At 26.5% G+C, this 26,634-nt stretch overlaps 1 protein-coding gene across 1 annotated transcript; it reads left to right on the top strand.

Annotated features, from left to right (window-relative positions):
• Positions 1-11,072: 11,072 nt before the first annotated feature.
• LOC112687904 (activating transcription factor of chaperone) lies at positions 11,073-23,168 on the top strand. The gene is made up of 4 exons (XM_025560887.1): positions 11,073-11,253; positions 11,348-11,496; positions 14,685-14,984; positions 22,321-23,168. Exons 3-4 carry the CDS (start codon positions 14,711-14,713, stop codon positions 22,977-22,979), a joined length of 933 nt encoding a protein of 310 aa, XP_025416672.1. The 5' UTR covers positions 11,073-11,253; positions 11,348-11,496; positions 14,685-14,710; the 3' UTR covers positions 22,980-23,168.
• The last annotated feature ends 3,466 nt before the right edge of the window (positions 23,169-26,634 follow it).

The following is a 26,634-nucleotide window of genomic DNA, read 5'->3' as shown; positions in this document are numbered from 1 at the left end:
GGAAGCCCAAAAATAAGGTAATTGGATACTATATGAGTACTGGTGGTGTGTACACATAAGATGTAGAAAATCGAAACGGTTGAAGGTTTAGGACAAAGATGGTCGATCCCAAATAGTTAAGAGAAAGGCGATGGAGAAGAAGAAGAAAAATAATAAAATATAATTAGCTTAATCTATAATTTGAAATATAATTACAATGTAATTAAAATTAGTTTATTACTATGAAAATTAAATTAGGATTTGTAACTTTGATGGTTTCTATAAGATAGGTTGTGTCTCATTAATTAACAATGTTAATTACACTCTCAGAAGTACAAAATAAAATACTTGGTGGTGAACTGAATACTTAATATTTATTTTGAATGTATATTTTATTAGTAAATACAAACCATCATTAGTAAAAAAAAGTAAATTTATACGTTTTTTAATGTATTATCATAATGACAAATATATTATATTGGTATAAAAAAATATTCAGGAAATATATTGAAGATTATAATAAAGATTGAACATATTTTGTTGTTAATTTAAACTAAATTAAAAGTATAAATGTTTTACACCTAACCATCAAGATCACTCAATGAATTATTCTATTAATATTACTATTGAAATTATTTTATTAGGACTTTTAAAAGTATTGAATTTTCAATTGCTTATCAAACAAAACAGTTATTAAAAAATTGCATTTCGAATATTTTCATATAATTTTGATTAATTTCCAGAACATATATTATAATTGGGAGTTATTAATAAAACTAATAATTTAAGATATTTTTCTTAGGAATCTTCTTTATTTTGTACTTCTGGTTAAAGTAGATAAATTATTATTTAATTAATCTCAAAACATACTAACTTACTTATTACGCCGTAAAATGTGTATTTAGCAATTTAATATCATGTATGTTATTGCGTCAACTATTCAGACGTTGTTCCAAAACAATAACCCATTAAAATGTAAAGTAATAAAAATAAGATATATAAGAGAAGTACAAAACAAGACATACATTAATAACATAAAATGTTATTATCAGTGCTCGACTTGGAAAAATTAAAGAAAGGGGAATCTATTTACTTAAAAAAGAGCGTCCCCAAAACTTGTTAAACATTATAATTATAACATAATAGTAATGGGGGATGCTAAAATTTCTAAAAATTAGTTGGAGTACTCCGTCCTCCTGCATCTCTCCTCAAGTCGATAATTATCATATTATTATTATTATTATTGTTATTATTAATATTATTCAATTGCACTTATAAAATACCTATTAACATTCCATTAAATCGAATTTGATTTAATATTTTTTCCTATACTTAATTTATATTTGAAATTTCAAGTTATCAGAACTTAACTTTTATACTATTATATTTTACTTTTTATATTTTAAAATCAGTAATAAAAAATAATTACCACATAATAACTAAACAATTAACCAAATACGTACAACTCATGCTCTAACAATTTGGTCTAGTGTTTTTGCATATATCATGATTATTATTCACAATTTTTAAACAATGAATAACAATAATAGGTCAGTAGGGTTGCTAAAATCCGAACGAGATTGGGAAAAGGGATCATTCGGATTACCGATTTGTTGGAATTGATTATAATTTCAAAAAAATCAATTTTCTTGCAATTAAAATGTGGAAATTAATTTTAATCTACGCATAATTAAAAAACACAATGAATAAAATTGAAATTATTATTATTTATGAATATAAAATTACATACCTACATATTCATTTAAAATATTGAGTTATTTTTTTTAACACACGTACATATAATCATAAGATATTACAATTCAATAATTCTCAAGCCCATTTGGATTACCGCGTATTTCAGATTAGCCTCTGTTCGGATTAACACAACCCTGCTACAATAGTAAATGTGTTAACATACGTATATAAGTACAAAATAAAACATAATTTAAGTTTAATTACAAACATTCCGATATAGATCATAATAGCAATTTTTCCGAACTTTCGTCAATTAAATGTTGTTCTCAACATAATACCACTGTAGGAAGTAATAAATTTGAAATTTATGTTTCGAAATTTGAAATACTTGAAAATCGTTGTAGTTCTGTAGTAGTGGAATTATGAATATTTAAGAATTATTGTTGTCATCCCATCTTAGTGAATATTTTCTAAACATTTTAATTCTGATTTCTTCTTCAATAGAGTGAAAATGAAGATGTGATTGAAAAATAAATCATACTTAAGTTAATGTTAAATACATAAAATCTTAAATATCAATGAAATATTTAATTACGTTTTCAAATGTCCGTATACAGGCACATAGACAGAAAATATTCACTAGGTAGGCCAATATTAGGTGCCCCTCCTCCTTCCGGACTTTTTTATATTATAAAAAGGTAGTTATCAGGTAATAAGGTAGTTATAAAAAGTAGTTATCAGCGTATCATTACTACAAATATATAAGTATATAACCTAATAATAACATGTTTTATCATTTTGCTTTTTTCTTTGTAATTTTATTTTCTTTTGACACATCCACTGAGAGGTGCCATTTTAAAATTAATTTAAATATGAAATATATAAGATAAAATGTATAAATACTATAAATTGTACAAATATTAACGCAGATGACGTTAGCATAAGTGCGGTGTGCGCTAAATGTTAATATAAGTGTCCAACTGGCGACCATAATATAATTCGATATTTCTATATGAATCAATATTATGACAATACCCTCGCTCAAAGTATTTTAAAAATAGATATACAAGTATACAGTAGTCACTGTCTAGATAAGATAAGAACAACGTGACATTGTAGTATAGTGCCGGTATTTAGCTATAAAATAATTAGCTATAACAATTGCTATTATTTTCTAATCGAACTTTTAAATTTAGTTACAAGTTACATTATTTATATTAGATTATAATTAAAACCCGATATATTTGGTTTTATTTGCCTCATATTTAGGCAATATTAAAAATTTGGTAAAAATTAAAAGCCATCATATAATAATGGGCCCCTATGAATACTATAGGCCGGACACATATTAGGGTGGGCCAGGCACACCCTGGCCCTCCCTTAGATGCGTGCCTGTCCGTATAATAATAATTGTATGATATATTTTAAATAATTTTTAATTATGCTATAGCTTTTTATTATAGCTTTTTATTATATTGACTATAAATTAACATTTTTTTTTTTTAGTGAATTAAATTAGTTTCGTAGGTATCTAAAGTCAAGACATAATGTATGTATAATTGTATTATTTTAAATTGCACAGACTCATAAGACATATACTATAGCATTAATTATTAATTAATAACTTAGGTTATCTATGATGGTTATTTGATTATAATTAATGTAGAAAAATTAAAACACATGTTCTTCAAATAACACTAGTTCGAATAAATATATTCATAAAAAATATTTATATTTAATTGGAACCATTTATTGTTAGGTATGTAACTTTTAGAATATAGCCAAAAAACGTAGAGTACAAAATAATTAACTAAAATGTAATCTTTCCATTGGTTTTGAAGTAACACGTGAAAAATCTGTCAACATTTATATATATTTATATTATTCATGTTTTATTTTATTATATTTTAAAAATAATTATCAAACATACCATTCTAAAAACGATGTTGCTTGAAGATCGGTGTAATATATGTGTATTAATATGTAATAATGATGTATAATTAACTATATGTAATAAGCATTGAAAATATTACTTAATACACGTATTATACATATCATTATTAAAATGTCTAGTCTCTGTCATAAAACTAAGTATTTTTTTATGTACGCTTCATAATTAGAATACAATTTCATGATAAAAATTCTTAATTTTTATTTTATTTAAAAATGTGTGTACCAACTCTTATAAAAATAAAAAATATACCATAAAACTGTATTCATTTTAAATTATAAGTTAAAATGGTGTTGGTGTCACAAGTTATCAAGTTCTCAAAAAATTCCAATAACAACCTAACAAACTCTAACTACTCAGGCATGTTAGACAATGATGAACATTTCTTGGGATAATTTAAAAAATTTGTAATAAATAGTTAAATAAAAATAAACTTTTCAATTAAGAGTATCCAGAACTTTCAAGAACAGGTTAAGAAACTTAAGTGTAACCCAGTCGATAAAAACATTTGGTCTAATGTCCTTTTTTTTATTTTTTTGTACTTTTTTAATTTTCTATGTTTAAGTATATATATTACGTACATTTTGTAATGCTGTAGTCAAATCCTCTTAAGATCTCTAGGACTGTATTATTTTTTTATAAGAATCAACGTTAGATTTATTCAGTGGCACAACTAAAGGGAGAGGTTGAGGATCGCGACCCCTCCTCCGAAAATGAATTCTGGTTGCGCCATTGGGTTTATTGAACCGTTCTCAAAAATTGTAGGAACTCTAAATTGTGAAATAAATTTTTTCTATGTAATAATTATAATCAGGACCGTGCCTAGGAGGGGGAAGGTACGTGTACACCGGACGTCATGATTACTGGGGCGCCAAAAGCTTTTTCGTAATCAATGGTAATATTACCGAAAGTTAACCATATTAATTAATTCAAAATATTTAACAAATTTAACGCCATGGTCTCAACGCATAGTCGACATTATTAACATTGTCATGATTGGCGGTGTTGCTAGTTTATTTTTAGTATTGATAATTATTTTTGCTCCGAAATCGGCGAGATGTAAAATTAACAATAATATACCATTTATATTATATTATAGTTGTTACTTGACATAATTAATTTAATAGCATTAATAGCATAAACGAACATCAACTTGATCGAGTATACGATTTTATTTTGAACCTGTCTATGATAGTTTTCACATTATAGTTCATGAACGTAGAAGTTGCAAAGGTACCTAATTATTTTTCATCAGCAATTATTTAAAAACGTAAGTTATTTATTGTGCAATCGAATAAATTTTATTTGTAAATAATTTATACCGGTTTACAATGATAAGTTATTATCTACATATTTTGTTCTATCTATAAAGTTAATTTTTATAGAGTTTTTTATTTATTTTATTTATAGAGCTTTTAGAAATACTATTAAGCTCGTAAATTATAATAAAATACATCGATTAGCTAATTAAAATACAACAGATATGACATATGACATTAAAATATTAAAATAATAAAAGATTATATACAGAAGCCAAACTCGTATATGAAGGAAATAATTAGAATGAGAGCAGATTTTGAAATTTAGAATGCTGAAAGTATTGAATGGGTTATTGAGAGACTAATTAGGACATTGCGTTTAGTAGGTAGGGAAAGACAATCAAAGAGAATATAAGATAGAATATAGATTTTTTTTCTTTAAATGGAGTGTACAGAGAAGGGAACAGTTGCGCAACTTGATGATAAGGGGATCATGTGAAAATTTCCAGACTTATATTATTATTTATTGTCATTATATTAAAACAAATAATATAATATGTGTATATTACAGATTATAGTAGGAATATTGTAAAGAGCAAAGGTAATATCAGAAGAGATCTCAGGGCACCCCAAAACCGAAGGTATTTGTGAATTGTACACCCAATACTCCCGATAATTGTACCACTAGAAGGGAATCATTAAGATTTAATTTGCAAGCAAGAAGGTAAGAGATAATGGCCAGTGCGTAATCGGTTAAATTTGATTATGAGAGATCTGGATAGAGTAAGATCGTTGAACCATACTTTTTCTGGTATAACGGGAACTATAGATTAAAATCTAGTGGCGAAATTTGCGGGTAACTTGTTCATGTAGGTATCTAGACCCAGGTGGGAAAACATGGCGTCGAAGAATCAGTTTGAATTATATTACCTATATTGTTCTTTGGTCGTTGATTAATTTTTTTGTTAATTGAATAAATACAAAGTAAGTAGTTATATAAAACCCCCTATTCTTATGTAATTTTCATATAGTTTAAGCTTAGCTAAATTATAGGTTCAAAAATATTTTGTATTGTGATGAGGGCGGTAAAAGTGATTTTTGGCACCGGACGCTAATTATGCTAGGCACGTTACTGTTTATAATCATTGAAGCTTTCGGTACCCATATTTTTGAATATTATTGTTTCTACATACTCGTATAATAAATAATATAAAAGTATATACAATAACTGAAACTTTAATCTCAAGATAATGCTTATAATTAGAATTTAGTAATATTATAAATAGTTTATGATATCTTTAAACCTAAATAATTATGACCTAGACAGCTAGGAAAAAGCGTTAATTGGTTTACTCAATACGGGCTATTGAGAGGGCTTAGATTCCTTTTGTATATACCTATAAGTATTTTTATAACATTCATCTGCTATCACTCACTCTTATTTATCTTGATTAATTTGTATAATTTGCATATCACAATACATTAAATTTCAGCATTATACAATTTTAAATACCTTGAATATGAAAAATACAAATAACATTAGCTAAAAAAAAAATTGATAGAGATTATGTATTGTCAACTCAAAAACTTAATAAGTTAAAACTCCACATAGGTACACGGCAACCAGTACAATATCGTTGTTTAGTAAAAAATTTAAGTTTGTAATTATTAATTAAAGATATTCAATACTATCTTTATTATTATACTATATATTTGTAAATACCCAGGGCCGTATTTAGGAATTTGACACTAGGGAGCAACAATAAAAAACGCCTCATTATACCAAATACAAATTTCTACGGGTTGAAAAAGATCTTTCTAAAGAACAATTCGTTGCTCGAGTACACAAAAATATTATAAGTGCAATGTCAACATAAGGATAGATTTTTTGTAAATTTTTGATTTATTGACAATACTCAACCGTTACCGAGTATATGTATGTGCAGTGCCGTATTAGACATTTTGCGCTCCGGCGCAAAAAAAAAAAATTGGCACTTCCCTAAGGGGCCTACCCACGGAAATTATACGAGGATATAGATCCTCATAAACTAGGCCGTATCTGGAGGGGAGGTCCACCTATCATTTCACCAGACACCCTGTCTGGACCCCCACCCCTGAAATTTCTTCAATATTTTACGAATGTTTAAAATAATTATTCATTTTTAATACCAACATAAATATTTTCAGTCAAAAATGACTTAAGCTCCAATTAATCTTTGACTGCTTTTAATTTTATATCATAATATCATATGAAAATATGATATTAATTTTAATAAAAGAAGATTAAATCTTTTTCTATCTTATTTTTAACCAAATATCAAAAGTTAAAATCTAAATTCAATAAAATTATAATATACATGTTTTGGACCTCTCCCGAAAAAAATGTCTAGATACGGCCTTGCTCATGAACTTTTTAGATATAAAATCAATGCTACTTTTGTGAGGTAGGCACGCGATAACATAATACGCCGTGTTATTATAAATAACTTATGTTTATTGATATTATCACATCAAATTTGGGAACTAATATTAAGCATAATAATAATATTTTAGATCGCTGATAGCTATATTGCTATAAATACATTAACATTAATTTATGATACTGAAAAAAATAATAATTTTAAAATTTCAATAATTCACAAGTGAGCAAATTTCCGACTACAAAATGTTAGCGCCCAGGGCACTTTTAGCCAGTGCCCCCCCTCCCTCTGGATTCGGCCCTGTGTGTGTGTATCATGACACCGTGATTAGCAATATATATTTTTTTTTTGAGATACACTTTTTATTTTGTAAATAAGTTTCACTTCAAAAATATTAGATCATTAAATATTGAAAATATAAAAAAATTAGCTTTCCGGAGCAATAGCACCCTGTAGCTCCCCTTTAAAACGGCCCTGTATATATAAATGGAATATAATATACTATAATACCACTGTAAAATATTATGTTCACGATTATTCACAGAATATTTTATTGTTAGTAGTTGTACTATGGTAGTAGTAGGTCTAATTACTCTTACCTAAAGAACCAAAATGTAGAGCAATACCTGAAAACCACCAACACCTATAATAAATTAACATACTTATATAACCGTATAGGAAATAGGCTACTCAGTTCTGAAATTATACATCTATATTTAACCTATATGTCATAAAGTGAACGATGATGCTCAGTTAAAAAAATTAATTAATATATTTGATTTGTAAAACATCAAATTGAGTTTCCTTACATGGGCGCTCGCAGCAGTAATTAAAAATGTAATTTTTTTCATATTTTGTAATAATATAAATATAATGTAAAGTGCTAATAGAACTTGTAGATTATCATGAAAATCCTAAATTTTGAAGTACTTAAAGTTGGGTTCAGAAAAAATCTTGCAATTTATAATTTTTTAGTTACCTTCTCCCTCTAGATGTTTGATTTTGATTTAATTTTTCATACAGTGAACTACCTCAATTATTTTAACGTGATAAAGAAGTATTAAATGTGTAAGTAAACTATAATAATATTGTAAATCACTGAAATATTTTCGCCATGATTACTTACTTCCTTGGGATAGAGGAGGAGATTCACTAATATATTGTTATTGGCATTTATTGACACTGATAGATAGGAAAAATTATCATACAGATTTAAAACTTATAATAAAACTATTAAAACTATTATATAATAGTATTCTATATAGTATTAAACTATTTAATACACATCTACATAATAACTAATTACATCTAAGAGCAATAGTGCAGTACACAACTTTATATAGCTTATATCATATATTATAGATAACTAATAGAAATAAAAGAAAATTTAACATCTCGTTTATCATTTCCATTCTTAATTCAGGTGCAGCATTAAACACTAATTATTAATCAATAATATTTTTATAATTAGATATGAATTGAGAAATGAGTAAAGCATTGAATGATTATGATTGCGATTTTGAACAACTAACCGATCAATTATCACGCATTGCCATTTATCCACTGCATTAGTTACATGGTATTTATTAGTAAAGTATTTACTTTAAAGTATTAGTTTAATTACGTTATTATTAAAATTTAAATTATTCATTAGGGTCATTATGATTTACCAGAATAGAAAATGTTTTGTAAAAGAGAAATAAGATATGGTGATTCGAACAAAAATTATACTTGAAGATTTTATGTTCTGTAAATCGAAAAAAATTTTTATGATGGCTGATAATACTGATTACAATATAACCGCATGCCGCTCTCATAATAAGATAATAGAATAATAAATAAAGAATATTATAAGAAAATCGAAGGATCAAGGAAGATCAAAAATAAATGTCTATGTTTTTAAAATTTTTTTTGCCAGGCGCTGGACACTGTCATAGAGTAGATCATGGCCTAGATTTTTTACTCTAAATATATGCTATTGGCATCTATTTAATTAATGAATTAATAAGTTATAAATAACATTCGGGTGTGGGCAGAGTATTCTACAAAACACCAAACCATAGCCGCATAAGCAGTGCCGCGTCTTAATATGAATAAGAGTAAACATTAATGTTATAAACCCTAAGTAATACGTATTAATTACATAATGTATGCACATATATTACGTAATCATATCATAATTAATAAACTCGTTTTTTTTTGTCTTAAAACTCAATTTTATTACTATAACAAAATTATTTTTGAAATGACATAAAGCACGTTTTTCAACGGAAATATATCACAAATAATATTCATTTTGAATACAATTATCATAGAAATTAATATTGCATAGATAAATATTAAATCCGAAAAGTATAATATTGTTTTAGTAGATAAACAGTTCAAAAGTCGCTGTTATTTGTATTATATATCGCTGTAACACGTGGAATTGAGTATTTATCGTTTGCACGCGTTTAGTACTACAGTTAATGTACAATGTATAAATAATGAAAGCTGGCATCTCCAGCTTGAGTTATAAAAAAAACTTAATACGTCATTCGCACATTCGCGCTGCGATGCGTGTTGTCTAGTTCTAAACGTTTTTTTTTTACCAATTTTTTTCTTTTTTTAGTTATCTATACGTGATATAAATTATTTATATTATTATTTGTAGATACGCAAGACACTTGAAAATTAGTAATTATATTAAATTTATACGACTCTCCGAACTAATTCGTATAGTTCGTTGTACTAATAAATTGAATTTTGTTGTTATAATTACAATCAAGGACAACGATTGTGACAAAGATTCGATCAGTATAATGTATCGAATAGGAGAGACTCGAGAGCGCTTAAATCAATTCACAAACGTTTATATTATTTTTAGCAGCCGGTTCAATAAACTTTAGAAATTATAGCGACGCATCGATAAACCGATTGAAAAGCCTAATTCACACGAGTGTAACAAAGTCCAGAGCGGTTTTGCAAAACACGGTTGTTGTATATTTCCATTTTTCTAAACCGTAAACATCGAATAAAACAAATGCGCTGAACATTAACCAACGAGCGATAAAATAACTGTTCTGAGAACGAGTCCACGGCCGATAACGGTTTTAATTATTGATAAGCGCCGTTAAGCACGGAGAGGAAAATTTGCTTTCAAACCGTAAATCATGATAACGTCGTATGTTAATCATATTAAATCTGAAGCGATTAATAAGAACTTGTTCGGTTAATTCTCCTCCCCCTCCCTCGATCGACAGTGATGAAATATCGGTTTTTTTTTTTTTTTTTATTCAACTACTAGACAAATTATGAAAATACCATATTGTAATAATCACCGTACGTTATTCAAGGGCTCGTTCGATTGTTATTCGATATGCGGCGTACCGAGAGGAAAACGTATCAGAACATTACTCTTTATCTATGATCGGAACACGCCGCCGGATTATCACGCGGACGGTGCTGGTGTTTCGCAGACCGATCATAAACGCAGTGTGTCCACTCTCCCACCGTCATGTCGACTTGGGCACGACACTGGCTCGTTGCCGGTCAAAGGGATCGCGACATTTCCAATCGAAAAATTTCGGGCAGAACACATTGGAAAACATTGGCGGACACCTTTAGATCGATGGAGCAGGCCTGGGGAACGACCGCAACAGCGGCAATCGTGATCGTTGGGTTGGCGGCATGGTTCTCTTCTCTCTTCCGTCCGCCGTAGAAACCACTTGGGTACCGCCGCAATCCACTACCACAGGGCACACTGATCATACTTACTAAAATCGGTCGACGTTTGCCAGTCATTATCGCCACCACTACTGTCATCATTAACATCGTCGTCGACTCCGTTTCTTCCGATAGTTGTCTGACGAGTCCGCGTTTCCCGTTAGGACGTTAACAACAATAATAGATAAACTGTACCGCAACATCCAACAACATAGCCACCACCACCGCCGCCACCGTGCTCTACGTATGTGTGCTTTCACTTTTGACCCCGTGGAGTCGTTTTGCTCATTTCCTCCTCTATATAATCGTTTAAAAATAATTTATTTCGCATTTCTCAGAACATCGCGTGTCAGTCAACATCCAAGTCGAGTTTTCCACAGCGCCGCGCATGACACGCAACACGATGAACTGAACTCCGCCGACACCACTTAGCCCGCACACGGCGTGTGCTCCAGAACGACAAAATGATCATGTCTCCGATTGTGAGGTGAGATATTTCGATATGCCTAATCGGCGAGGTGAGTCGATAACGTGGTGCGTATGCTGCACAGATGACGGGAACGATCCCTCGTAAACGCTGCTGTCGCCGCGGCTTATCTGGACGGGTCGCGTGACGACGGCTGCTTCCCATGGTACACCCTATTGGTTATTACTAGGATTTGGGACTTGTTACATTTGCATATTGTTAAATAATGTTTGCAGAATAGTCTAAGTAAAATATAATTTTGTTTTAAGTCATAACGGACTGAAATACAAAAATTTTAATTGCATATTTCATCGTTTTCTGAAAAAAACGCATATTTTACAAATTTTGGCAATTCAATTGTGATTTATAGAATATTTACGCAATTTGAGTAATAATAAGTAAATTCATTTTAAAGATTAACATTATTTTTATTTACTTTTATACATTGGTCAATGTACCTGATCATAGAATGAGTTGGGACAGGCAACAAGGGAAACTAACATTATTGTTCCTGCGTAAATCGTTTAGAGAATGTAAAAGGAAAATAAATATTCAGTTAATATTTAAATTGTAGGAGAAGATGAAAAAAATTAAACAGAACATTCACATTAATATAATGTATATAGTATTATTGTTGTCAAAAAATACTTATTAAAAAAAAATGAATAAATCAAATTTTTTAATTGTCATTAAAAAAAATATTTAGCTGCATATTTGGGTTATTTTAAGTGCGTATGTATATGCATATTTCTTAAAATGTGTGTACAATAAGTTCCAAACCCTAGTTAATTACTACTAAAATAATAATTGAAATATTGTCATTGACCTCTTTGTCAATATGCAGCAATGCTTGTGATGCCCTTGTCAAGTTATTTGTCATTCAAATGATATAAGTAGATTAAACACTGTTTCCAGATGACTTGTGTAGGTGATGAAAAGATGCTCCATACTGTTTAACTAAAAATTAATATTTCTTGTACCTGTCCGATTACACTGCCTGTTATTTGTATTAATGTTATTTGTTATTACTTGGCCCATTTGATTTTAAGAATGTTCCCAACACTTATGCTCCTAAACCAGTTTTGTCTGATGACTTTCACAGTTCATCATTTCAGCAAGTCTTTAATCTGACATCAATAATATCGTTTTTTTACATATTTTAAATGTCTAAGCTAACAACAAGCTCCTTATCCATTTTTGAAATTTTTATAATAATATGTAGATAAACACAACATCATTACTGCAGCTCTGAAAAATAACCGTGTTTCAATGTTATATTTATTTTTTGCAAAAATTTAGTTTTCGGATACCTAAATATTGATTTTTATTTTAAAATATCATACTCTGACTTTAATCGAGAGTTATGTATAATAAAGTGATACTGTATTTTCTGACAAACAACAATAAAAACTTTGTATTATTATTTTATGTTTACCTCTTGACTTTTGGTTTTTATCTTTGGAGATAAAATAGAATTTATGAACTTAATATGTAACGTCTAAAGGTTAGTTTTCTAATATATAATATCGGATAAAATATAAACATATATAATATGTCATTCAATTTTACTCAGATTATAGAGTTCTATTTTCTTCTTTAAAATTATTAAGTTCATTATACCTAGACTGTATATCATCATAACATAATGTATGTGAAATATTTCAATTGTATTAAATGCATTTTTTAGTATTATCAAATTATTTCATTAAATTAGCATTAAATGAATATTCATGATTACTAATTAAAAATATGTATTTGCAACATTAAAAATATTATTCAAAAAAGTAAAATAAAAAATATTTCAAATTTTTAATAATTTCATTTAATTTATTATTGATGTTGGTTTATAAAAAAAATGTTATCATGTTACATAATAAATATCATTTGAGGTATTAAAATTATTTAAATACGTGAGGTATAAAATTAAGTATATTCCTGAGTATATTCAGGGGCGGAATTAGAGAGTGGAAGATGGGGATTCATCCGGGGCATAAAATTTTAAAGAGTGTAATTTTTGTAATTATTAACAAATAATTTTATATTTTTAATTTTATTAAATATACTGATATTAGGTTAAAACTCAATATGCATGATTATTAAAAAAAAAAATTCTCGACAAGAGTATTTGATTATGTGGTCTATGATAGGGTGTAATTTTAACATTTTCCCTGGGCATAAAAATTTCTAGTTCCCTCTCTGAGTATATCTGATACTATTTATACAAAGTTCTTAAGTTTGTATGTAAAAGCTAAAATATATATATATATATATAACCATTTAATTTTATGTTTATATCATTAAAATATTAATTGACTTAGAACATTTGTTAATGTAATTAAATAACTCTGTATTAATGCTGAATTTTATAAACTTCATGGCTAATAAAATTGTTAAAATATTGAGATTTAAAGTTCCATGTGCAATAAACAGAAATTTAAAAAAAAAAAAATTCTTAACTAAAATAAATTTAAAGATCAAATACTTTAATAGTTATCCTTGTAATTAAGACCATATCTGAGGAGGGGGAGTTCCAGGGTATCTGGACCTTCCCTCGCCCAAAATGTCTTCAATATTTTACGAATGTTTAAAATAATTATTTATTTTTAATACCAACATAAATATTTTCAGTCAAAAATGACTTAAGCTCCAATTAATCATTGACTGCTTTTAATTTTATATCATAATATCATATGAAAATATGATATTAATTTTAATGAAAAAGGATTAAATCTTTTTTGTCTTATTTTTAACCAAATATCAAAAGTTAAAATCTAAATTCAATAAAATTATAATATACATGTTTTGGACCCCTCCTGAAAAAAATGTCTAGATATGGCCTTGCTAAAATTTTAGTAAAAATATCTTGCGGTATTTGTTTAAAAGAATCCTCTTAATTTATTAAGACTTAGTTTATTTAAAGCCAAAGACGCATAAGAAAACATAAATTGATTGAGTTATGTGTTTATACTAGTTTTTTCATGAATTTTTATGAATCTTTTCTTATCTTATCCATCCATTAACAAGCTAATCATTTTTGAACCTTAAATTTAAAATAAAACTATAATTTTATCTAATGTAAAATTAATATTAAAGTAAAAATCTTTGAAATACTTCCTATGGATTATTAAAGTACAAATAATCATTAATTGGTGAAAAGTTTGCTACTGTAGTAAAAGATATTATAATTTGTGTTTTTTTTTTTTTTTCAGTGCCAATATGGCCACTTTATACAAAGATGGTATCACCATCAAAAAAATATCAGCAATACAAGTTATCAACAACATACAATTTATATTATTCAATAATATACCGCGTACATTACAAGAAATTAGGGATGTCTCAGGTACTGCAACCAAGTTGCTCGTTGCTTTTAAGCAACGAGCTAACAAGTGCTTTATCACCAAAAGCAATATGTGATTTAAACGACACAGAATGGGATAAATTAACAAGGAGTGATATGGCTGGAAAATTATTAGAACACTTAGACAAGATGTATAGTAAAAATGATGGTAGGTATTTATGTCTATTATTAAACTATAATAGCAGCTAAATTATATTGGAATGACAACATATGACTATGTCTTGTAACTATATTTGAGATGCATCTACTTTAAAACAAAATCAATCACTGCTGTTTTATGTAAGTAAAAATTCAAAGTGAAAATACTGAAATTGTTCTTTAATATTATAAAATTTCATTATCTTCTTAATAAAAAGCTAAAATTTTAAAAAATTCTGAACATTAGTTTTTCAAATACAAATGACTTAAGTTTTCCTGTTTTAAGGTTTCTAAAATAAAAATCCATGAACTACCTATTAATTGTTATTGTTAGTTCTGAAGCACGTAATTATCAATAACATATAGATTAATTATTACTAATCCTTTAAAAGCTATACAATGTGTCTGAAAAATTATAGATAACGGATATGATTTTATGGTTTCTGATCAAAAATATTCATTGGGCTACACTCTACAGCAGCTTTGAAGTATCCTAAGTTCTAATCTAGTATCTAGTGTTCAATATAGCGCTGGCCAAACACTGACGCAACTATTGTGAAGTGTTTAGTCACTTTTTAACTGTTATAGCATTTATGTTATATAACTTACACTTACATATCAATTTACTTATAACAGCATCTCATTTAGAATTTGGAAATAGCCATTGTAAGAAGCTTATAATGTATGATACACTATTCCCTTGTGCAACCATTTCTGAGATGGTTTCAGGTAAATTTATATATGTTATTATTTTATTTACATTAGTCCAAATATTTACTGAGTAATCAATAATTTTTGTTTGGTTTGATAAAGAACTTTTGTTTACTATAAATTACCAAAAATGTTTAATGCCGATATGAATCATATGTTCAAAACATTACATCTCTGATTCATGTATATACATACATATAAAATTATTGTTTTAAATACTGACATTTTATTTATTATTTATTATTAACTATTATTTTATATGAAAAAATATAAAAAAAGTTATACAAATAGTATTACTAATGGTTACAATTTATTGATGATGATAAAATTTAAATTGCAACTAAATCAATTTTATTGTTTTATTTTATAATTTCAAACAATTTGTAATAGGTACATAAAACAATTCTACTGAAGTATATTTTGAATTATATAAATTCAGTTTTTTATACCTTATAATTATCATTACAATAATAAATTACCTACTAAATTATATTTAATTGAATCTATATTTTATGTATATATAACAACATAGTTTGAAGATTTAAAAATTAAAATATTTAGTATTTCATTGTAGTGTAAATGTTTGGATATGAATTGTTATATAAATGTTAGTGGAGGAAATGTACCAATAAAAAGTTGATTATTTATTAATATAAAAATAAATAAATTCAAACAAAAATGTGAAATTTAAGTTTAAATTTAAATAAAAGTTAATTTAAAGATAATTAGCTTGTGTCTAAGAAAATTAGTTAATAGTTTTTCAAATTTAATATGTTTTAAGAATTAGTCAAATTATTCTAAATCTAAATTATTAAGTAAACCATAAGAAAGATTCAAATGTTTAATTTTAATTTAAAAATGGTATTATATTTAGTTAATATTTTTATTTAAACCTTAACAATATTAATTATCTAATTGCCTAGTCTTACATTTTTTTTTTTTTTTGTAATCTAATTAATAAAACATAGTTTATTATAAATCAGTAAATCAATTTATTAAACAATTTTAAATCCATATTTATAAAAAATGATTATCTTTCTTTTCTATGATTTGTTGTTTTGTTTGAAGTTTTATGTTTTTATTTATGGAATTAAACAAGATAATTTTTTGTATCAACTATTTGTTTTTGAGTTATCTTATTAAAATTAGGTTTAAGTTGAACAGTAGTTTTTCATATTAATCAATATTTTGGTAATTTTCTCTTTAATAATAAAAAAAAGAGCATAATTTGATTATAAAAATTACTTTTCTTATATAATGTATTTGGATGTTAGGTTTTTTTTATTTTATATAAAGTGAACATATTAGTAGATAACTAAGGTCCAATATTTCATATATGACTAAAGTTATAGTTTTACTAAACTTAAGTGTAGTTTAATTTGTATTCCATATATCAATTAGTTTAAGTGTTACCCTTAACAAAGCTATACTTTTTCAATTTTCTTCCATGATTTTACATTGATGTTTCAAAAATAAATATTATCAAAATAGATTTTTTGGTTAATTATCATTGATTTATTATTTTAATTATTAAAAGTAATTACTAAACGTGTCTGATCTGTTGTTAATAACATCATTTGCTCAGGAGTAATGGCATGATTTCTAAAAATTAAAAATATTTTTTGTAAGATATATCTAAATAAATTTTCCTTTGTATTAAGTTTTTAATTTCGTTTAATTTTAGTATACCTGTTGGTAGGATATTGAATTTTATCCAAAATTAATGTTAATATTACATTCAAAACATGTTTTGATAGACGAAATTGATTATAAAATTCAATCTCATACCAAATACTGTAATGATCTAATCGATTTCTATAAATTCGTTTTTTTCTTGGGTGATTCAATCGTTCAATAATATTAACAATGTCTTCATTGTCACTTGACAGTGATGAATCCGATATGTAAAGTATAATTTCATTCATTTTGAAAATTAAAACATACAATTACAACACAATTTAATTAATTTAACTTGTATAGCTACAAAATATAGATTTGAAATAATTTTTACTTATAAAATCACACAACACAATGATTAACATTGAGTAAATAAAACATAAATGACAGATAAACTTCACATTAGGTATGGTTTAGTTTAAGTAAAGTGTTAAAAATATAATGAAATTCGAATATATTAATTTAAGCTTAGCTTATGGTTAAGTTATAGCTTAAGTCGAATATGAAATACCGGCCATAAGAAATCTAATCTGTCTTACACTTAGGTAGTAAGGTAAAAATACTCACCATACTTCATTATGGTTATATGGATAACCTTGAAGTACCATAACTTTTTACATAGATTATCTAGGACAATATTATCAATGTATTTTTAGAAGCTTTTTTAAATGTTTTGATGTTTAAAGAAGTTATACATCAGTGAAAACTCATGTATATTGTAAAGTGTATTAAAAAATTTTAATTTAATATTGTTCTATACAATTTATGTATTAACTTAAGTGTTAACAGTATAGTCACAATGTGTGAATGAGTATTAAGCATAGTATTTTCACTATATTATGTGTGTTTAAAACGAGATGACTGCTTCACTGTTGCTCCTCAATGTAATTTTTCACATAGTGTATCATACTTATAAGTTATTGATGTCGAACATAATATACTTACTTAATAAATTTCAGTTTAACAATATGTTTAACTTAAATTATTTCTTTATAATATTGATCTTTAATCTTTGATTTAAGTTATCTATGTTACTATACAAAAAAGTGATACGAGTTGTAAAAACATTGATTCTAATATTCATCCCATCTAATGCTGTAGTTATCAAAATGTAGATAGGCAAGGCCACATGGAAATACTTTTCAGAGATTATTTTGTCTGCCAATGCGTTTTATGTTTATCTTTGTCTTAACATCTCCCAAACTTTATACTTATTGGGTTGATTTATGATTGATATTAAAAATGAAAAGGATAAAGGTACTTTGTGTGTAAATATAATGTGAAAATATAAATAAATCAATAATGTGACGAAAACTTAAGTTGTACTAACTAATGTACTCTAACGTACATCTACTATTATAACTGTTACTACTAATACTACAATTATTGTTACTATACTATTACTATTTCTATATTACTAAAATGACTAACTCCCAACATTAATGATGTTTGATTATTGCCAACTAGGAAGCATAGCACGTGATCAGTGCGTGAACCACTATTCCAGTGGTTCACCTTGCTCGTATGAATATGCGTATAATAATATGTATGTCTATATGTATATATATATATATATATATATTATTCTTATATTAATAATGTGCTAATAATATGCTCAAAATAAAGAAAAAATTAAAACGTTAACTGGCATGCGCACTCGCGCAATCGCGTAAACATGTTGTGTTAGGAGTAAAAGAATAATAATAATAATAATTATGGTAAAAAAAAAAAAAATCGCAAATCGAGGAGAAGGGAGATTTGTTGTTCGGGAGTCTTTATGTGTGATAGACGAAGCAGAGCGGTGGCGTGTCCCGCAGCAGTGTTCAACTAACTTCTCACGCGGTGCAACCAACCAGTTGTTCGTTGAAAGTTTACGCACGTTGTTTAATAGATGTATTTTCGTTCACATGGTAGGTCGTGGCACATCACATAGTTGTGTGATTATGAAGTTCATCTATCATTACACCTGGAGCAGGCAAATTATATTCAACTCGCAAAAATTGGTAAAAAGAAGGTGAACGGTATAAAGGCAAAAAAAAATTTTGCGTGCCTTCCTAAGTGAAACCAAATATCAAAGTCTATTACTACTATTTGTTTTATTTTAACTTTGTTATTATTTTAAATATATCTATATATCATTGCTATATTAGCATCTTGTATTATCGTATAGATATAGTAGTTATTTTGTTTAATTTTTTTTCTTGTTTGTTTTCATTATTATTTTATATTCAAAAATATATATATTATTTTACACCGTAGTCAAATTTTCACTGTAAATTAATTTACCGATACATACTTGCATACATTTCATAATAGATATTTGGTTTCGTGTCGAAACACGCCAAGGCTGATGTTAACTCAGCACATGGCTACCGGAATGATTTCATCTTTTTGGTGCTCCTCTGGTATGTTGAAAGATAATATTATTTTTATTATCATCTAAGAATTAACAAATATAATATACTATTGTACTCGATATTGATTTTAATCACATGTTTCGAGCGAAAAATTTCCTTTATAATGTGTGTTTGTAATTGAAAATGTTGCTAGGTTGGATTCAATATTAATCTAGAAATATAATACATTTGTTGATGTATAAATTACTAATTGAAGAGCATACTACACATTTAATTATTATTAGCTGTAATTATATAATTTTTCTCTGATGAAAATATTGCTTTATCTCCATTCAAACGCACGAATAAGTTGTGATACATTTGTCTTGTTCTAACTCTGGATTTTTTTTCTTATTAGTGAGAATATTTAAGTTTTAATCTTTAAAAAAAATGTTCAAACGATTTCTTATTTTTTCATATTTTAGTTTTAAATTAAATTCCATGTACAATATACGTGTGTAATGGTTTTATTAAAACTTGAAAAAAAATGGACACTAAACATTACAATTGATTGTTTAACATTCAACTATCTAGTTTGTATTCATTTTCTCAAAAGGTATTATAAAATTCTAATTTATTAATTTTTATAATTACATATATTATTTAATTTTTATAATTTTGAGTGAAATACAAGTATAATTATTATACTATATTATTATATTATAATATTCGAAAAAATAAAATTTATTAATTTAATTCCAGCTTTTTTACAAAACATCTGTACAAATTTAATCGTATGAACATGCGACATGGGTTCGATTAAAACATTTTGAGCATATAATATATAATTGCTATCATTAAGTTTTCTATGACCCAATTTTAATAGATATTAACATTTATCTAGGTCAAAGGGTGTTATTGTAAAAATAATATCAGACTAGAGAGATCTCGTCATAGTCGCTATACGTTACATGCTACTAACCTCGTATTTTTTAGTATAATATTATAGTATTCCATGCGGGCGATTATCGATGTATATTACATGCGTTATTTTGGTTTTTGGTTGATTAAAAATAAGATACAATATAATATAACGTTTTGTGTTTATGAATTAGAGATGTTGATAACAATGTTTCGGGGATAGAGGTAAGACGAGGACAGTGTCATAACTTAGTTTTTAATTTTATCAGAAAAATGGTTGTGCCTTATTTTGTATTTCAAAAATGATAATGTTGATTCGATTTATATGTATTGTCCTCCATTTCATAGTTACACCACCTAATTGGATACAATAGACTGTTGATTGTTGTAATTTTTATTGTTTCATTAAAGAATATACATTTTTCTTACAAACTTGTCTAGCATATAAAATCTGATAATATTTATTTTATTAATTATTTTCTCAGTAGTTGCTAATTTTATTATACTTTATACATCCCATTTCTGAAAACATGATAATTCTCAAATTAAATAGTCTATTCTTTCAAACGAAGTAAACTAATAACTATTTCAGAAAATTATTTAATTTAAAATGTTTTTTGTTTAACACATTTACAGTTAGTTATTATTTTTCTATTAAAATATTTGCAATACATTAATCGCTCAAGCCCAAGGTTTACTGTTTATCACTATTTTTCAATCTAAAAATCAATTGTTCTATACATCAACATAATTACAGTTAAATTATTTTATTCGGGCTATATGTATCTTGGAATTTGGATAACTTAAAATAACTTATTCTTATATTTTGTGCAAGCATGATAATTAATTAACGACGTTTATATTTATTATATAATACTAGATACATATTTTGGTCTATTTATTTGCAAATTTCCTTGACATATTGACTGTGTAGTGATATGAATAATGAAAAATTAAAATCGAATTATATCGTGATAATTTTTCTTTGTTCTTTTTGAAATTCGTTTATTTTTACGGTACGCGAGTACAAACATACACGTACATTATTTTATATCAATAACACTCAGCTACTCCGAGGACTTGTAACAATTAAAATAATTACAGTTTATCACTTTGTGTTGGCCCTTTTCGGTTAATGTTAGGTTGACATCCAGACGATTTGTATTATTATAATAACCACTATTATAAGTCGGCGCAACTATTTAGATAAGCAGTTGATTTTATGATTTATCCATTTGGTCTATTTGGGTCACCAATGTACTTCATATAAGGTCAATATTTATCTTTGAATAATTTACTGGTGCACAGTTGAGTATAATATATATATATATATATATCACTGTAATAGTTACAATAGATGGATACTTAAGTATTATACTCGGAATTTATATGAATCCCAATCACGATCATAACAATCATGCCAAAAAAAAAAAAAACTATTTTTATACTTCCATTATTATTTGCTTCATTTGATAATTAAATCAACTTTGCTACAGTGTAAAGTGTAAACATTATTACACATAGCTAAATACAATAAAATAATTAAAACATTAATATGTTCTGTTGGTAAAATCAACAATGGGCCTTTGAAAATTTAAATAATTGTCATTCTCATATATTTTAGTATATTTTACTGTATGGTTTATAAAAATGTGATCAGTTAACCAAAATTTAAATTAAAAAAATTTGTGTATTTTTCAGAATCTGAAACTATTACAGATTGGTTAAATGAAGAAAAATTCATTGACCTTCCAATATTTGATGACTTCATGACAAACACTTCTCCAAATCACGTTGAAATGAAACCAATTGAATATCAGAAATTTGTTCCATCAAACAAAGCTATCCAATACCAACCATACCCAACCCAACAATATGCACCTATATATTGCCAACAGACACCTGTTCAGCAAAAATTCAGCTATGTTCCACCTGCTTCATTAACACCCCCAGAAAGTCCTAAAGATACAGATGTTCTAATGTCTATGTTGGATGATATGCAACCGGAAGAACTCAGTCAGTTGGTAGTTGATGAAGATACTTTATCAGACTTTATGTCATCAGATGCTAGCAGCCACACCGACTCTTACAGTGAAATACCATTAAAACGGGCTAAACCTTATACACCAAAGGCACCAAGTGAAGAAAAGCGATTGCGTAAAAAAGAACAAAATAAAAATGCAGCCACACGATACAGGATGAAGAAGAAGGCTGAAGTTAAGGAATCCGTAATGGAAGAGAAACAACTTTTGCAGAAAAATAATACACTCAAGGATGAAGCTAAAGAACTTGCAAGAGAAATTAAGTATTTAAAATCACTGTTGAGGGATGTTTACAAAGCTAAAGGACTATTGAATTAAATTACTTTTAATTATTTATGATCTGATTATTCACTTTAAGTGGTTTTGTTTGATTAATGTTTAAAAATAGTGCTAGGCATGATGATCAAATATAATTTTCACGTGAATGCTGTTTTTTATGTACCTGTTTTTATGTTTTAAGTACAAGTACAGTATTAGAATTTTGAATACATACTTCTATAACCAAAACAGCCATTATCTCCTTGTAAATATATTCATATTCCTTTTTCTACTAGTTTATTTTTAAAGATTTTGTATTAATAAGTACCTTTTAGAATTAACCAAGCTAGTATGTATAATTATCAAGCATATAATATTTGATCTTATGTTAAACTAAAGACATATTATTATTATAGTATTTGTAAAAAAATATTGTTTTGTTTATATTTTTTTCCAAACAATGTGAAACATTTTTAATAACATAGCTTCACATATAATTTTGTATTACATCTGAAATCTTGCAAGTTCTATACGCTTGATTATTATACGCGTTTCTTGGTTAAATTTATTTTAAAAGCATGAAAACAACAGAGTAGAGATTTAGTTTAATTATTATTAAATTCAGACAATTCTAAAACAAAATCAAATATTTGTATTTTTAAGCAGTTGGTACTTCTCTATTTAAATTAAATGTAATCTTTTTAGAATGTTGAAATTTGTGAGTGCTTAAAACGTATTTGTTGATAGTTACAATGAAATTATGATATATTTTTTTTTAGATTATTCTTATAATCTTTATGCATAGTTATTATTGAATATTGATTTCATTATATTTTTTAAATGCTATTACTGTTTCAACTTGAAATATATTCATCTCATAATTATGGGTTATAAAAAGTGAAACTACAATATGGTGTTGGAATTTTTATTTTTATTTGTAACAAATAAAATATAATGAATGCAGTTTATTAATAAGATAACTTTATATGTATTTTGAAAAAATATGAAAAAATAATGTGATTGTTTGCAAAGCAAATATATCTGACAAAATGTAATCAATTTGATTGATTTTTTATGTAGGTAGTTTTTAAAAATATTAATTTATGTATAATTTTTTATGGTATATTACTTTTACATTATTATATTCTATCGCCATTATATCTTACACAGAATTATTAATATACTTTACATGTATGTAAATTAACCTAATACTTGATTAAATTCATTGTTTTAGAAGAAAATAAATGTTATATTTCATTATATTATATACTTATAATTTACACATTTATTATTGATTAAATTATCTTTATTTTCATGAAAACAATCTATGAGCAGCATAATACCTTGGTTCTGGCACTGTATTTTGATTGAAAATCATGTTAAATTACCCATACAAATTATGATGGTTTGATGGTAAACAAATTTAATTTTATTCAAAATAAGTTGAGAGGGTTTCATTGAAAACTGATATTTTTTTTATTTTTATTAATTGTTTCTATTAATAGTATAATTTTTAAGTAATGCATTAAGGGCAAGCATGGATCTAGAAATGAAAAAAGGGAGGGTGATAAAGTGAGTGACTGCCATAATTTTTTGCACATATCGATTTGTACAAAGTCTTTCTTACGTCTAATTTTTTAAATATTTTAAGTACCTAAGTTCGATATGGTTCTACTTAATGTGTAAGGAGGGGGGGGGGGCTCAGCTCCCATAGTCTCCCTTGTTTCCGCGCCTGATTAAGAGTAAAATAATGAAAACTTATTACTTTATATAAGGTGACAAATATTTATTCGTTGATATTTCTCTGCAGGTTGAAGACGACTAAATAATACATACATAAAGACTATGGTAATGAATTTACATAAAATATTGGTAAACATCGAAGGATTTATAACATTGATTGTTTTTTATGGTTGGTGTACAGTTTATTAATTTAAGCTTATGCCGATTGTCATTTACTATCTAAGATCGAAGTGTATAATTAGTAAGAAATAACTAAAATGTTTAGTAAAATGATGCGCGATTTCTACCGTACCTAGCAATATACAAATACACGAAATGCATAGAAAATTGACTTAATAAATATAATAATTTATTTATTTTAAACGTGAAATTTGAATTGCAAACGTTATGATGGTCCGTGAACGAACGAATAATCGAGCAGGAAATACATTTTGGAAAATAATATTTGCGTCTAACTATATGCAATGATTTTTCAGTGTCCTTATAGCGAATGTATGGTGATTTTAAACTACAATATTACGACACAAAGATCTTTTAAGGCGGTGAGGAGAGTTGCCAGGGTTTGGGTGTGGAAGAAATTTGGAGTGGAATTTTTTATAGTGGATTGTAACTAAATTAACAACTGGTTCAATATTTAAGTCTTTGTGAAGGGTGAGAATAGAAACATACCATGGGGTGGACGTGATTATACGAAGGGAGATCGATTGAAAGGCTTTGATTGTTTGCAGTTTCGTTGGTTTAGTACTACCCCATATTTGAGTACCATACGACCAAATTGGTCAAAGCATTGACTTATAGATAAGTATTTTTGTTACGAATTAGAAGTTCAGATTTTAGTTCAGGGCAATTTTTTTTATTTTTATTTTTTATATATACACCTGAAAGTATTTATTAATGTCAAACTACATATTATAACTATCATTAAGTATAGATAACAACATCGTTAGTAAAACTTTTATACTAAAATAAAATAAAAAGTACAAGGCGTAATAAATGGGATCTAATGTTTAATGACCTAGTTTTATTGATTTATACAACAAAATCTCTACAATATTCTCAGCAAAGGGGTCTATTATTTTTTCTACATTTAATGCAATTCGCCTGTGAATATATAAAAGCACCAAAACCTGTTAATCTACTTTGGCCTATTTCACTTAATATCCAAGGATAATTCTACGATTTTATTGTATATATATATATATTCTACGACCACAAATATTTATGATAAAAAGATATCCGGATCAGACGCCATTGATGGAAAAAAAAATCAAGTAATTTAAAATAAATTATAAAATTGATCAATTACTATGCAATAGGGTGGACCTTAGCTATAGATGAAGAAATTTTTTTTTCTGATATTTTTGATTTCTTACCCCCTCATTTTGTTCATAACTATAAAAAAGTAATTCGGGTTAAATTTAGTCATGATTACTCAGCCCTTTCACGTGTCCCAAGAGGGTTGAATATTAGTGAAAAAGGGTTGTTTTGTAATTTTTTGACTATATTCAAAAAAATATTGCATTTATCTTAAAAATGTAAAAAACATATATTATATATTTATATTTATAATAAAAAACATATTCATACAATTTCTCATAAATTTATTATTTCCCCAAGAAAAATGATAAAATATCAAATATTTTATTTATTAAAAAAAAAGATTTTTTACAGTTATTTAAATATATTAAAATAATGGTTAATGATACGACAAAATATCTTATATACAATTAATAAATAATTTGATTTCCTAAAAAAAAGTTAATTAGGATAAATTTCATTGGATTGATTGTTTTATTGTAACAGTCAGGTTAACGTAAAAAATTTAATGTATCTAAATGTTATTATGTTAATTCAAGAGTTTCATTAATAATACATGTTTTAATATAATACAGTTTATATAATGTCTTATAAATCTATTATTATTATTATATATTATTTATTATTTCATAAGAAAAAATATATGATAGCAATT

This window comes from Sipha flava, unplaced genomic scaffold (assembly GCF_003268045.1).
Source record: "Sipha flava isolate LNK unplaced genomic scaffold, YSA_version1 36_pilon_pilon, whole genome shotgun sequence".
NCBI lineage: Eukaryota > Metazoa > Arthropoda > Insecta > Hemiptera > Aphididae > Sipha > Sipha flava.
Note: the sequence above shows the minus strand (reverse complement) of the source record. Positions and strands in the feature narration are given on the sequence as shown.

Coding starts and splice junctions, on each gene's coding strand:
- LOC112687904 (XM_025560887.1), top strand. CDS start 14,711: ATGGTATCACCATCAAAAAAATATCAGCAATACAAGTTATCAACAACA. Junction 14,985..22,320: donor GATGTATAGTAAAAATGATG/GTAGGTATTTAT, acceptor TGTATTTTTCAG/AATCTGAAACTATTACAGAT.